Source organism: Amphiura filiformis, chromosome 13 (genome assembly GCF_039555335.1).
Source record: "Amphiura filiformis chromosome 13, Afil_fr2py, whole genome shotgun sequence".
Taxonomy (NCBI): Eukaryota; Metazoa; Echinodermata; class Ophiuroidea; order Amphilepidida; family Amphiuridae; genus Amphiura; species Amphiura filiformis.
The window spans coordinates 40,474,488-40,491,093 of record NC_092640.1 but is presented as its reverse complement, the minus strand read 5'-3'; the positions used below and the strand labels follow the sequence as shown (position 1 = coordinate 40,491,093).

Sequence of the window (16,606 nt, the reverse complement as noted above, 5' to 3'; positions counted from 1 at the left end):
AAAACTGGTCCAGAAAAACTATGTGAGAATGTTTCCTTTCATGTGTGGTAACATTTTTAACCTGGTCTAACTCTTATTTTATGGGAAAATACCTATCTTTATGGCAACACTGTTTGTCTATATTAAAATTACCAAAACTTTTTTTTATTTATTTGGGTACAGTACTATCTAGTTCAGCCACACTGAAAAATATAACATATAAAAAGCACCACTTTGGGGGTTACAGCTGATTGAATATTGCCATATTTCAGAAAGTCAAAAATTACGAAAAACACCCCTATTTGAAACAATGGAATATCCCAAGTAGGACAGACTCTTTGTTAAAACAACTGTATTTTTAGAAAGCTTAGATGTTCATTCATTCATTCATTCATATTTTATTTTGCCAATCGCCAATCACCAATCAGTAATACAATGTACAAATGTAATTCAATAATGATAAGCAGAAGCAATAATAGTGATAATGATAATAATATAAATCATGGTAATAAATAACTAATATAATAACAATAGTAACATTGAATTAATCTGAAAAAATAGGGTTAAATCAGGTGATTGACGAGGACCCTGCTAAACGCTGGAGCGTGGGGTGCAGGGCCCTCTTAAATAGTTACCAAACAGACAGACATACAGACAGACAGACAAACACAAAACAGATGATCCGATTTAACACGAGGATGATAGTTAAGATAGAAGGAATGAAGTTGAAGTAAAACTATGGCTCCTGAAGACTAAGGATGATTACTAAAAAAAATGGGCTGAACGAAAGTACAAAAGAAGAACGAAATGTATCGTGAAGGTATTAGATGCCCTCTGTGTAACCACAAATGATATATTTCTTAAAGTTGGATTTGAAGGTAGCAAGAGTCCGAGCCAATTTGAGAGAAGAAGGGAGTTCTTTCCAAAGTATGGGACCTTGCGTTTTGGAAGAATTGTTTGCAAGGGCAGTGTTAGAAGGAAAGATAACATGTTCGTGAACATTCCTAGTATTGTAAGAGTGAGACAGAGTGAGAGTGTTGAAAAGTTGTCAGGGACTAGATCCGGAGGAAGAAGGTCATTATGAAATTGATACATGAATGAAGCCAGTTGGAGTCTATAGAGATCACGAACTTTCAAAGTGCGAGTGAAGAGAAGAGCGGGTCTGTATGGGCAAGCCAGAGGAATTGGTACAGCTTCTGATCACTCTCTTTGAAGAAGAAATGCAGAGTCTAAGTTGGCATTGTTAGGATCAGCCCACACGAGGGCCCCATAGGATAGATAGGGAAGAACCAGAGAGTTGTATAGAGTGTTAAGTGAACTAGAAGGAAGAAAATGGCGGACCTTTCAATCACACCGCTGTATTTAGAAACAATCTTAGAGACATGTTGGGTATGTGAGTGCCATGAGAGATTATGATCTATTAATAGGCCTAGGAATTTAGTTGTATTAACATTTTCAATTGGGGTATCATCTATTTTAATATCATATTTAATATCAGGCTTATTACTATGTTTATTTTTAAATATAATATAATTAGTTTTCTTTATGTTTAGTGATAATTTATTCAGTTTAAACCAGTTTGATATTATTTTTAGATCCCTATTTATGTTTTGTTGGAGTATCTGAGGGTCAGAGTGAGTAAATAAAATGTTGGTGTCATCTGCAAATAAAATGAAGTGAGGAGTGGAAGTAGTGCAGGGGAGGTCGTTGATATAAAGTAAGAAGAGTAGAGGACCCAAGATAGATCCCTGGGGCACACCACAGGTTACATTAATGGATTTAGAAAGGCAGTTATTGAAGATGACACGTTGATTTCTTTGATCCAATCGTTAGCAAGGCCTCGGATACCATAGTGGTGAAGTTTTTGAAGAAGAATGTTGTGGTTTATGGTATCAAAGGCCTTACTAAGATCTAAGAAGATACCAATGGTGTGCAGCTTGTTGTCAAGATTTTGAACAATTTTACAGTAGAGGTCATTAACTGCCATATTAGTTGATCTGTTTGGTCTAAATCCAAATTGATGCTTCAAAAGGATATTGTTTTTAGTTAGAAAATCCTGGATCCGGGTATACACTGTTTTTTCCAAGAGTTTGGAAATGGCGGGAAGGATGGAAATAGGCCTATAGTTTGTGAAATCATGTTTATCACCAGCTTTGAAGATGGGAGTAACATTGGCACATTTCAAAGAGACAGGAATAGTGCCCGTTGAGAAGGAGAAGTTGAATATGAATGAAAGAATATGGTTGATTGAGGGAATAATTTGTTTCAGGAGAATGTTACTGATGTCATCATTACCACTACTATGGCTATTTTTCAGATCGGAAGCTAATTTGGTGATTTCATCTGGTGAAGTTGGTCCAAGGAAAAACTGTGAGGAAAGTCGTTAGATGAAAAGGAGTGTTTGAACCGGAGGGGATCTGGGATTTTTCAGCAAGAGTACTACCAATGTTAGCAAAAAATGAATTGAAACTTTCAGCGATTTGTTTATTATCAGTAATTTTAGAGCCATCATCAGTCATGAAAAAGTCAGGTGATTTAGATTTTTTATTACGTCCAAGTAGATTATTTAATGTTTGCCACAATTTTTTAGTATCACTTTTATTATTTTCAATTTTATTTGTAATGAAGTTCTTTTTACTTGTTCTTAGAAGTAAATTTAGATAGTTCCTATATTTAGTGTATTTATTTTTATTATCAGGAGTTGGTTTTTGAGTATACATTTTATATAGTTTATCTTTTGTTTTAATTTATTTAATAATTCCTTTGGTTACCCAAGGTTTTTTAGGCGTATTACGTTTAGAGATAGTTTTAGTTTTAACAGGGCAGTGTAAGTTGAGAAGTTCAGTAAACTTATTAATGAATTTATTATACTGCGACATCAGGGTTGGGTGAGCATTCAACAAAGTTCCAGTCGACAATTGAGAGGGCATTCTTCAATCCATTGATGTTATTAGGATGGAACTGGCGTCTCTTATAAGTGTATTGTTTTTTAATTGATTCAGTTCTATGGGTCTGTTGTGTGGTGAAAACTGGGAAGTGATCAGACAAATCGGTGATGATGATACCGGAGTTTATAATGTTATCGAGGTCATTGGTGAAAATGTGATCAATCAGCGTGGCCGTGGTAATACCATGGATGTTAGTCTTGATACGCGTGGAGCGATCGATACAGGGAATGAAATCATGTGAATAAAACAAGTTAAGAAAATCAGAAACTCGAGAGTTGCTTTCGTGAACTAGAAGATCTAGATTGAAATCACCCATTATGTAGCATGTTTTTTTCTCACCAGATATAGTGTCAAGCGTGTTACAAAAAAAAAAAAAAAAGTCTTTGAAAATGACATACTCGGGCTTGTAAATTATGCCGATGATAAAGGTGTCACAGTTATGGGTAACTTCTATAAACAAAGAATCACAATCATCACAGTCGATACAAAGGTCAGGTCTATTGGAGTAGCTGAGATCGGAATTGATGAATAAAGAGACCCCTCCACCACGTCGACCTTGCCTGATACTATTTTCAATAGAATAATCACCAATATCCATGAGCAAGGAATCTTCATGAGCAGTAAACCAAGTTTCAGAAAAACCATAGATGTCAAAGTGCTGGTTTAATGTAGCCAGGTAGTTGGTGAGATCATTGGAATGTTTTACAAGGCTACTGGTGTTCAAATGAAACAAAGAAAGGTTACAATTATCAATGCTAGGAGTATGATTGATGATGGTACTACTGTCATAATAAGAAGAATTAACTTTCATGGAGTTTGTGACATCGGTCACATCCGATTGGTCATCAATAGGATTCAGAGAGCCATTAAAGGAGAAGGGATTAAAGATAAGATCAACAAAGGGATTAAACTGAGAGGGTGTATGATCGGACATCAAAACAAATAGGACAAGACAGGTATACAAAATATTATATAGTACTAAGAAATGTTTTACAAAATAATATATGTTTACTTACTTACTTTTACAAAATTTATACAATCACTTTATATTGTAAACAAATACAATAAAAGCAAACAAGGAGTGCTCTGAGGCACTCAGTCAATCAAAAAGAAAAAAAAAAAAAATGGTAACCTAAAATGTAGTTTGGTATAAGACAAAAATATGCCAAACAACATTCCAGGCGATCAAACAAATCAAACCAGAAAAAAAAAGAAAGAGGAAGCATTATCACCACTCACCACACATGGTGAAAAACACGCATTTAAACCATCATGATAGAGCAAAATACACAAGTGTTGGCAAAATCAGGTAATCAAAAAAAAAAAAAAATAGAGCAATGCATACATATGGCATATATAACTATGCATATGGCATACATAACTAAGCAGATTCAAAAGATAATATAAAATGCCGCAAACTAAGGAAAAAGGAGAGCAAAGCACAAAGGGGGAAAGGGAAGAGCAAAATGCAGCAAGGTATGATCATCACACATCACAAGTTGAAAAAACACAAATTTAAACCATCATGATAAAGCAAAATGTTAAAGTGTTTGCAAAAACTGGTAATCATCAAATAATAGAGCAATGCATAAATATGGCATACATAACTAAGTAGATTCAAGAAATAATATAAAATAATCAGAACCAAATATTTTGGATATAAGATTGCAATGACACATAAAAAATATGATGTTGTGACGTGTGATAGATAACAATGCCGCAAACTAATGAAGGAAAAATGAGAGCAAAACACAATGGGGAAAGGGAAGAGCAAAATGCAGCCAGGTATGATCATCACACATCACAAGTTGAGAAAAACACAAATTTAAACCATCATGATAAAGCAAAATAAATATGGTATACATAACCAAGTAAATTTAGGAGAAAAGAATAATATAAAACAACCAGAGCCAAATGTTTGGACATAAGATTGTAATGAAACACGTCCTTACATGATGTGACGTGTGATGAAATAACAATGCCACAAACCGATGAAGGAAAAGGTGAGCACAGCACAATGGGGAAAGGGAAGAGCAAAATGCAGCAAGGTATGATCATCACACATCACAAGTTGAAAAAACACAAATTTAAACCATCATGATAAAGCAAAATATTAAAGTGTTTGCAAAAAGAGGTAATCATCAAATAATAGAGCAATGCATAAATATGACATACATAACTAAGTAGATTCAAGAAATAATATAAAATAACCAGAACCAAATATTTTGGATATAGGATTGCAATGACACACATGAAAATATGATGATGTGACGTGAGATGAGATAACAATGCCGCACACTAATGAAGGAAAAGTGAGATCAAAACACCATGGGGAAAGGAAATAGCAAAATGCAGCAAGGTATGATCATCACACATCACAAGTTGAGAAAAACATAAATTTAAACCACCATTATATAAAAGCAAAATACTAAAGTGTTTGCAAAAACAGGTAATCATCAAATAAAAGAGCAATGCATAAATATGGCATACATAACTAAGTAGATTCAAGAAATAATATAAAATAACCAGAACCAAATATTTTGGATATAAGATTGCAATGACAGATGCAAAATATGATGTTGTGACGTGTGATGAGATAACAATGCCGCAGACTAATGAAGGAAAAATGAGATCAAAACACAATGGGGAAAGGGAAGAGCAAAATGCAGCAAGGTATAATCACCACACATCACAAGTTGAGAAAAACACAATTTCAAACCATCATGATAAAGCAAAATATTAAAGTGTTTGCAAAAAGAGGTAATCATCAAATAATAGAGCAATGCATAAATATGACATACATAACTAAGTAGATTCAAGAAATAATATAAAATAACCAGAACCAAATATTTTGGATATAAGATTGCAATGACAGATGCAAAATATGATGTTGTGACGTGTGATGAGATAACAATGCCGCAGACTAATGAAGGAAAAATGAGATCAAAACACAATGGGGAAAGGGAAGAGCAAAATGCAGCAAGGTATAATCACCACACATCACAAGTTGAGAAAAACACAATTTCAAACCATCATGATAAAGCAAAATATTAAAGTGTTTGCAAAAAGAGGTAATCATCAAATAATAGAGCAATGCATAAATATGACATACATAACTAAGTAGATTCAAGAAATAATATAAAATAACCAGAACCAAATATTTTGGATATAGGATTGCAATGACACACATGAAAATATGATGTTGTGACGTGTGATGAGATAACAATGCCGCATAAACTAATGAAGGAAAAATGAGAGCAAAACACAATGGGGAAAGGGAAGAGCAAAATGCAGCAAGGTATAATCACCACACATCACAAGTTGAGAAAAACACAATTTCAAACCATCATGAAAAAGCAAAATATTAAAGTGTTTGCAAAAAGAGGTAATCATCAAATAATAGAGCAATGCATAAATATGACATACATAACTAAGTAGATTCAAGAAATAATATAAAATAACCAGAACCAAATATTTTGGATATAGGATTGCAATGACACACATGAAAATATGATGTTGTGACGTGTGATGAGATAACAATGCCGCAAACTAACGAAGGAAAAATGAGAGCAAAACACAATGGGGAAAGGGAAGAGCAAAATGCAGCAAGGTATAATCACCACACATCACAAGTTGAGAAAAACACAATTTCAAACCATCATGATAAAGCAAAATATTAAAGTGTTTGCAAAAAGAGGTAATCATCAAATAATAGAGCAATGCATAAATATGACATACATAACTAAGTAGATTCAAGAAATAATATAAAATAACCAGAACCAAATATTTTGGATATAGGATTGCAATGACAGATGCAAAATATGATGTTGTGACGTGTGATGAGATAACAATGCCGCAAACTAATGAAGGAAAAATGAGAGCAAAACACAATGGGGAAAGGGAAGAGCAAAATGCAGCAAGGTATAATCACCACACATCACAAGTTGAGAAAGACACAAATTTAAACCATCATGATAAAGCAAAATATTAAAGTGTTTGCAAAAAAAGGTAATCATCAAATAATAAAGCAATGCATAAATATGACATACATAACTAAGTAGATTCAAGAAATAATATAAAATAACCCGAACCAAATAATTTGGATATAGGATTGCAATGACACACATGAAAATATGATGTTGTGACGTGTGATGAGATAACAATGCCGCACACTAATGAAGGAAAATGAGATCAAAACACAATGGGGAAAGGGAAGAGCAAGATGCAGCAAGGTATGATCATCACACATCACAAGTTGAGAAAGACACAAATTTAAACCATCATGATAAAGCAAAATATTAAAGTGTTTGCAAAAAAAGGTAATCATCAAATAATAAAGCAATGCATAAATATGACATACATAACTAAGTAGATTCAAGAAATAATATAAAATAACCAGAACCAAATAATTTGGATATAGGATTGCAATGACACACATGAAAATATGATGTTGTGACGTGTGATGAGATAACAATGCCGCACACTAATGAAGGAAAATGAGATCAAAACACAATGGGGAAAGGGAAGAGCAAGATGCAGCAAGGTATGATCATCACACATCACAAGTTGAGAAAGACACAAATTTAAACCATCATGATAAAGCAAAATATTAAAGTGTTTGCAAAAACAGGTAATCATCAATAAAAGAGCAATGCATAAATATGGCATACATAACTAAGTAGATTCAAGAAATAATATAAAATAACCAGAACCAAATATTTTGGATATAAGATTGCAATGACACATGAAAAATATGATGTTGTGACGTGTGATGAGATAACAATGCCGCAAACTAATGAAGGAAAAAGAAGAGCAAAGCACAATGGGGAAAGGGAGAGCAAAATGCAGCAAGGTATAATCACCACACATCACAAGTTGAGAACAACACCAATTTAAACCATCATGATAAAACAAAATACTCAAGTATTGTACTCACAAACAATTAATGTCCAGTGCCCAATAGTATAGGCCTATTGGTACCAATGTCTCATACCAAATAACGCGGTCTACGAAATCACGCGTATCGGATTAAATCCGAATTAAATTATAAGTGATCCAGGTCCCTTTGATGGGCAAGACTAATTATTTTTTTGTTGTTAAGTGCGCATAGGATTTTACCGTCTGCTGACCACGCCGATGTCACACTAGGACACTGCTTAGCTGCCTTAAGGAGTTGCGACCTTTTAGCTGTGAGGTTTTCCGTTAGCAGAATACCTGAGCCTTTCAGATCCTTCTTCACTAGAAACACCTCGCTGCGCTTCTGGTAGGAGACAAATTTCACTATGATGGGACGCGGGCGTAACTATAGTATCATCGTAAAGTCGCTTGCAGCGGCAGCCTTATCTTACCAAGTCTGTGTGATCTATCGATATCCCGATTTATCGACGTGGATGTTCAGTTTTTGTTCAAACAGGTTGATAGCCAGATGATCGGTGTTCTCCTTAGGAGATGATTCTTTAATCCCGTGAATAAGAAGACAGTTTCTACGAGAATACTGCTCGAGGTCATCGGCCTTTGTTTCCATCTTCTCAATAGCTTGATTGATGGTTTCGATCTTCTTTTGGTTGTTTTCTGCCTGTGTTTTAATGGTATCAGTGTCCATGCTAATTGATTCGTAGAGGTTTTGAGATACTTTGGGCTCTATCTCACTGGAAACTGCTTTGATGAAATCTTTGTTTTTGGACATCTTGGTTGCAATAGTGTCCATTAAGGTGGTTGAGTCAACCACAGAGTTGAGAAGCTCGTCGTTGTTCAGCAGTAGCTCTTTAACAACAGATTTCAAATCTGCTCCCTGTGTTGGATCAGCTCCCTTTGCTGGCAGTAGTGTGGTATCTGCCATGTCAACTTTAAGTTGCTTCGATGACAAATCTGATGATGTTTTGTCAGATTTGTTTTTCCTCGACGGCCGTTTGCTCTTGGTATCTGCCATGATTTGACTTGAGGCAATAGCTTCAGGCAATTCCAGGGTGTCAAGATTTTGCAAAAGGGAACGATGATTAGATGAAATTCTAGTTGATTTGAATGATTTTTGACGGAGCAAAAACTACATCATGTCCGCTCACGTCGGTATTTCTAAATTCACCTGCCAATATTTCACCTGCTTATATTTCTAAATTCACCTGCCAAATTCACCTGGCAACAGATGTTGCCAATTATGTCGTGGAACTCTCAAGGTTTACCTCTATTTTTCCTTTATATGGTGAATCCTGAAACTTGTTACTTTTTTAGCCTTGTAAAAGTGCCGAAATAGTCTAAAACCGGTCATTTTGATGTTTTGGCCGTTGCTATGGTAACGAAGGTGCAGTGATGAAATAATTTTGATTTTTGTAGACTTCGACCAAAGTTGCATCCTGATATAAAGTAAGAAGAAATTCCATTTTTTGAAGTCTGCCAACTATTTTTGATTTTCTTTGATTTGTACGCAATACTACTCTGAATAGCGAGGTCACCGCCGGGGATCAGGGATCAGGCTCGAGGTTACACTCACATTGATACGCATTTGTCACATGTCCAGAAAAATTCCCGTGAAAATTTACCTATTAATGTTGACTGATTATGTTTCCTGGTTGTTCATCCATCATTTCATCTGAAATTGCATGCACAAATTCACAGAACTGGTTTATATCACCAGAAGTATCACTCCTATCACCAGGTGTGGCCTTGAGCAGAGGATTATAACTAAGAAACAATGTCCCCTCATCTCTGTTTATTTATCAAATTTAGTATATTGACATCTTTCATTATGTCTTCCATACTTTCATATTTCAGATATCAATGAATGTGATATCCAAACTGATGACTGTGAGCAAGTGTGTATAAATACAGAACCTGGATATGTGTGTGGCTGCAATGATGGATTTGAACTAAGTGATGACAATTTGGCGTGCAATGGTAAGTATTGTCAATTGTTGTACCAATCAGTAACGACATCCCATACTTAAGCTTTACCACTATCCCCAGTTTCCCCCGCACTTGGGCTTTCCTCCCCAGTTCCCTCTGCCCTTTTCTTGGCAAGGTACTCCAGCAACTTCCTGAATAAATCTTTAATGACAAAAGTAAAAAAAGCTGCCATACTAACTTTCTTGTTAATCTTAACTTTGCTTCTCTCTTAATGCAGTCAAGCCAGGAAAATCTTGTATTGATGCTTCCAAAACCTGTGGACCATATGGCCAATGTGTACGCAACAGTGATAATACTGGTGATGAGTGTGTTTGCGATCAAGGAGCAGAACTTAGTGATGATGGGACATCGTGTGATGGTAAGATGCATACAAACACACACACCCAGCACACAAAAACATACACACCACCTGCCCATATTTGAGTTTGCATTCAAAACATGGACCATGTACATTGCTATGCAATAATTGCAGACAAAATGTATTGGTTTCTAATCGCCAGACCATGCAGACTGGGGACATTTTTGCCTATTCTTTTGGATTGATACACACTGTTACATAGCAATAGTGGACTACCTACCAATGCAATGGGAACATCAAATGCATTATGACAGTGTTTATAGCTTATTCCAGCTGAAAGAAACTATGGACACTTGACCTTTGCAAAATAAAAAAATAAAAATGTTTTATACGCATCAATGTTATTTTGGTTCATTTCTTGTGACATTCATCAGGTTAGGTTAGACAAATACACTTCTGCCTGCCATTAATCGTTTAAGATTTATAGAAAGTTCATTGACCCTTTTCTAGTTCAAATTTACAAACAAAGAAACATACTGTATCACATACTGTTGTTTCTCAAAAGGCTGCCTTGTGTGATTTATTTTATTATTATCATTTAGTTGTGATGAGATACACAGTAAAATTATGTTTATATATTTTTTTTGAGGTATTATCACAATATTACAATCTCTTGTCTATTCATAAAAGAAAAGAGATCGCTGAAATATAAAATAAAATATTGAAATACAACAATGATAATAAAAGTCACACACGGCAGCCTTTTGAACTTTATTCAAATGATGGACGAACCAATAAACTAATTCGTTGTCTGTATTCCATAGTGGTGTATAGTGGGGCGCTGCAATTAAACAACTTTTCGAGAAAAAGCGGGTTTGAAGAAATGCCAATTTAAAATCGAGTTGTGTAAATCAGACATTCATTATATTTTGTAAAAGATGTGAAATTTCTGTAGTAAACTAAATAGATTTTAGTGTTATATATTTTTAAAAGAAATAAATACATACTATTGCTGGCAAACTGAAAATAAAAAGCACAAAACTATATGTCACTATGGAAAACAAACAAAACGCAATACCCTAACCTAACGTTAACCTTACGCCACCTCGGTCGCCGTGTAATTCCTATGGCGTTACTTTTCGTTGTTTGTATTCCATAGTGGCGTATAGGTCCGATATGTATACGCCACTATGACATACAATGTTTTTCATTTTTGCTGATATTTCTTAATTATAAAATGTGTATACAAAGTCACTGAAAGTGGCGTATGGTCAATACACCACTATGGAATACAAAAAATGTCACTTTGTAACTATACGCCGCATTTAATTAATTAATTACTAATTAATTAGCTAATTATGACTGATGCGACTTAGAAAAAATGAAAGAGAACATCATTAAAAACATATGTGCCAATTTTCAAAAAAATGACCAAAATCACTATACGCCACTATGGAATACAACCGACGCATTTAATCTGTACATACACCATCAGCGTCATTTTGGTCCACTCTTGGTGACAACTTTTATATCCGATTTTAACTCATTTGTGCTCCACTGCGAGTAAACGAGACTGATGTCAAAATTTGAAAATTGAAGTTTTTTTAGATATGCACCTCTTGCACAACTAATGAGGTAGAATCAAAGAGCACAGACCGTTTATTTTGTGTGTCGCTCATGGAAGCAATTCCATTTTTTTCGCAATTCAAAGCGTATTGGTTGATTACAGGCATTTGCCGATAAAATGCTGGAGGTACATAACTTGCACCACCATGAATGATAACGCAATAGAATCAGATTATTTTGTTCAACCATCAATGCTTGGTCGATCATTATTTTTTATGAAGTCAATTAATTGGCTAATGTTGATATGAATTTTTACATGTAATGATATTGACCCATACCAATTAATTCTGATTTTATTAGTTGATAGTTCATTAATAACAAGCATCAAAGCAGCATCAACGGTCCATCCACAGAGCAAACAAGTTAAGTTCTTGTGTCTAAACCAAGAAGCCTAAATCATAGCATTACACATGGCGCAATTTCAAGTTGGTAATCTTTGGGCATCATGTCTTTGTGTACTACATGCTAGAGTTTTGAATTATCCCATTTTTAATGATGGTAAAACCAACAGTAACTTTTGTTATTCTTGTCTCTAAGATATTGATGAGTGTGTAGCTGATGATACCAATGATTGTGATGGGACATGTACCAATGATGGACCTGGGTATAGGTGCAGCTGTGCAGATGGCTATCAACTAGATAATGATCAGAGAACTTGTAAAGGTGAGTATAATGGGTGTGTAGACAAACAGACAGACACGCACCAATGACGAACTAGGATATAACTGTAGCTGTGATGATGCTATGAACTAGATAATAATCAGAGAACTTGTATAGGTGAGTATAATGGGTGTGTAGATAAACAGACTCACACCAATGAGGAACTAGGATATAGCTGTAGCTGTGATGATGCTATGAACTAGATAATAATCAGAGAACTTGTAGAGGTGAGTATAATGGGTGTGTAGATAAACAGACAGACTTGCACCAATGAGGAACCTGGGTAAATCTGTAACCGTGAATTAGATGTGGACAAAGGTACTTGTAAAGGTGGGAATATGAGTGTGTAGACAGACAGACATACAGACCACAAAACATACTAATTATGAAGAATGACAGTATACCCTTCTGATGCAATACTCCAACTGGAAGTATAGTAACAATTGAAATGACACTCATGTTGGAGGCATTTCAGAATAAACTAGACTTAGCTGTGGTCTAAGACCACGAACACAGCCGTGTTTTGACGCCTTAATGACCTTTGACCTCAAAATATATAAACGCCCATAGACATTGGCTAATGTCAATGTATGGGTGCAAGTGGCACCACTTTGCTATGTTATTTGTGGTAGAAAGGGCATTTTGAAGGTTTTTCGCCTCAGACCGGAAGTGACCCCTTAATGACCTTTGACCCCAAATGAAAAAATACCACATGTGCAATAGGTAAACACAATTCACGTGTGAATATACCATCACCCTCCAATGGTTTTCTTAGCAAATAAAAATTTTTAAAGGTTTTTCGTTTTATACCGGAAGTGACCCCTTAATGACCTTTGATTTGTGAGGATCCCATAGACACTGGGTAATAACAATGCATGTGTGCAAGTGGCGTCACTGTCATACGTAATTTGTGGGAGAAGAAGCATTTTAAAGGAATTTCGTTTTATACCGGAAGTAGCCCCTTAATGACATTTGACCCTAAATAAAAAAATACCACATATGCACAGAGTGACTACAATTTATTTGTGAACATACCGTTACTGTCCTATGTTTTTCTTAGCAAGTTTTTGAAGGTTTTTGTTTTATACCGGAAGTGACCCCTTAATGAACTTTGACCCCAAATCTGTGAGGACCCCATAGACACTGGATAATAACAATGCATGTGTGTAATAGTGGTGTCACTCTCCTATGTAATCTGTGAGAGAAGAAGCATTTTGAGTTGAAATCACGTTTTTGACCCCTATGACCCCTGCTTGACCTTTGACCCCACGAGTTTCATATGACATGTAGGGGCATGGTCAATGATGGTTGTGACCAGGTTAGGTCAAAATCGGTACAAGCATGTAAGTGCTAGAGCAAATGTAGTGGTCGGCAGAAAGAAAGAAGAAAGAAAGAAAGAACCTGTAAGAAAAAAGACACATGCCTACAGAGTTTATGATCACAGTCTTAACTTAGCATGCTGGTAAGCAGCGTTTGAGATGGTGTTGGGGGGATAATCGATAGTCGATAACCAATTATCAATGATCAATCAACTCAGTATCAATATTCAATTGGGTTATAAAAATAATGATCATAAATTCTCATGTTAAGAAGTGTAGGGGTGTATATAGCATGTTGGTGCTCGCAATTCCTAACAATATTTACCCCTAAAGAAGACATTGGAAAATCAATACGTTTTTGATTTTCCCATGTTTTCTTTAGGGTAAGTGCCGTTAATTTCTGGAATAGCCCAATCACCTATTTCAGTCATGATTGATATTTATTTTTCACTGGAATCCATCTTGGAGGACAGTGTTTTAATGAAATTAAAATGATGATCAGAGAACTGGAGGTGAGGCTATAATGGGCTAGCAGACAGAAAGAAAATGATTCATAAACATACAATCCCGGACATAAATAGTTTGAACACTTGTGTCAAAGTAGGACTGTTTGAAACCGTATTTCTGTTATGTTGCTTTCTTTGGTCTCTAGTCTGAACTACAACTACTACTACTACAACCCTCCCCTACCCCACCAATCAATGTTGGATGTTTCTAGGGGTGCATGATCAAAAAAAACAAACTACCAACATTGATCAGGGGAATGGAGGCATATTTGAAGTACCCATGTTAAAGTGTTCAAACAATTATGACCGGGATTATAGGGTTATACATGTATGTAAAATTAAACTAGGTGACTTCTTAACCCACATTTCCTTACCACCAGACATTGATGAATGCAGCCTGACAAATGATTGCCACACAGCAGCAGCTTGTACCAACACAGATGGGTCATATACATGTACTTGTGATACTGGCTACACAGGAGATGGGACCATCTGTACAAGTAAGAAATCACTCCGTCTGTATATATGTGGGTGGGAGGGTGCATTTCTTTCCCCTATTCAACTGGAGACATGAATGAGACTTCAACATGTAATTGGGAACGCACAGTCAAACTATATCTTGGTTCCATTTAGTGTTTTAAAGGTATGCATCTGGGTAGTGTGTTAAATTACTTAGAAAGGGTATACAAGAGTTACTTCCCCCAGTTGGCTTGTAAATGATTTATTTTTGTGTGAACTTTATGTGTTAAGTTATTGCCAACTGGGGATATCCCCGGTTGAGAGTAAGTGCGGGTAGGGGGTATTAGTGTGTTTGATTTTGTAAACTCTATCAATCCGCAGCACAAACATGACTGTGAAAATGCTGTGAGCAAGGAGAAACACAGGAACCATGATCGTCCTTGCTAACTGGATGGGCAGATACATGTATATCATAAGTAGCATAAAAAACACATCAGCTATGTCCATAGTTAAGTGTGTGAGTTCAGTTAGCACTGGGATGGAAGGGTATATGTGGTAAGGTGTGTCTGCCAATGGATAGTAAAAATGCACAGTTTGTTTTGCTGTCTAAGCTTGAGTGTTTATTCAGTTTTTCCCCATTGCTCATAATATAACTCAATTTTAACTATATGTCACACATGATGTTACACAACCAGTCGTTAACTGTGTCTATTCTGTATCAGGCAAGATGTGATGTATTTAGTGTGAGAATTGAGAACAGCATTGCTTCCGTCATGACTCCTGAAGCTTTTATTATTAACCCTAACCCAACTAGGTCTCACTAAAGCTCACTATTAAAACCACTCTGCGTGCATGCATTCCACGTGAGTTGATGACGCAATCAGCCCAAGTTAATATATACCCAGGGAATCGTTGGCCGGGCCAACGTCACCAGTGGCTACATGCTGGGGATCTTCTGCGTGGCATGCAAGGGGTCCCAGGCTCGAATCCCGGGGGTGCCAAGTGACTTTTCTCCTCATCTTCCCTCCTTTTTCGTTTCTTCTTTCCCTTCCGATAGCAAAAAAACCACGGGTAGGGTTAGGGTTAATAGTAATAAGAATTTTTTTTTTTTTTTAATTGTTGCTTTCTTCAGATATTAATGAGTGTACTACAGACCCATGTGCAGAGAATGCAGAATGCACTGACACCCCTGGATCATATCAATGTGTCTGTAATACTGGTTTCCAAGGAGATGGGTACAACATCTGTGATGACATCAATGAGTGTAATATTGCTGGCTGTGATATGCAGGCTGTATGTAGTAACACAGATGGATCATATATATGTGAATGTAATCAGGGTTATTTTGGAGATGGTGCAACGTGTGGAGGTACATAATAAATGTATTAAGTTTTATTAAGTGATTTAACCTAAGTCGAGTGCCTACTGAACCAGGTATTCACTGTAAGAAAAAAAAGAAAACATCGGTCATTTTTAAAAACAAGTTCAGGTTGACTATTTTTTGAGGCAACCTTTTAAAAAGAACTCGTCTGGCTTGAAAAAGGTATTTTTAGTTTATTTAAGTTTGGTTACAGATAGCGACATGCCTCCAAGAATCTGAAAGTGGGCCAGGTATATTTATATTTATATAAATTGTCCAAAGAAATTTGAACGATTTTATTTAATACCTGAAGCCCAGATATTTATCAAAATCTTATAGAATTTGATGAAATCTTTGCAATTTGCACTTTGGGTTCCAGTGAGGGGAAATTATGGGTTTTTTTCACAAACAATTTGAAAAAATGACCCATTTGTAAACCAAATTTGACTTAGAAAAGGGGAACATTGTTAGACCAAAAACCCAAAAATGAGACCCATATGCTTGTCTCCGTATGGTCATATGTACTGAGAGTTTTTGTAGTTGTTCTGATC

The 16,606-nt window shown here is 35.7% G+C and overlaps 1 protein-coding gene across 1 annotated transcript in view; it reads left to right on the top strand.

Annotated features, from left to right (window-relative positions):
* LOC140167658 (uncharacterized) overlaps positions 1-16,606 on the top strand; it is a 105,873-nt gene that overhangs the window by 70,428 nt on the left and 18,839 nt on the right. The window contains exons 36-40 of the mRNA XM_072190954.1: positions 9,696-9,818; positions 10,045-10,185; positions 12,289-12,414; positions 14,617-14,736; positions 15,828-16,064. Of these exons, the coding sequence (XP_072047055.1) occupies positions 9,696-9,818; positions 10,045-10,185; positions 12,289-12,414; positions 14,617-14,736; positions 15,828-16,064 (747 nt within the window). The remainder of the gene's footprint in view (positions 1-9,695; positions 9,819-10,044; positions 10,186-12,288; positions 12,415-14,616; positions 14,737-15,827; positions 16,065-16,606) is intronic.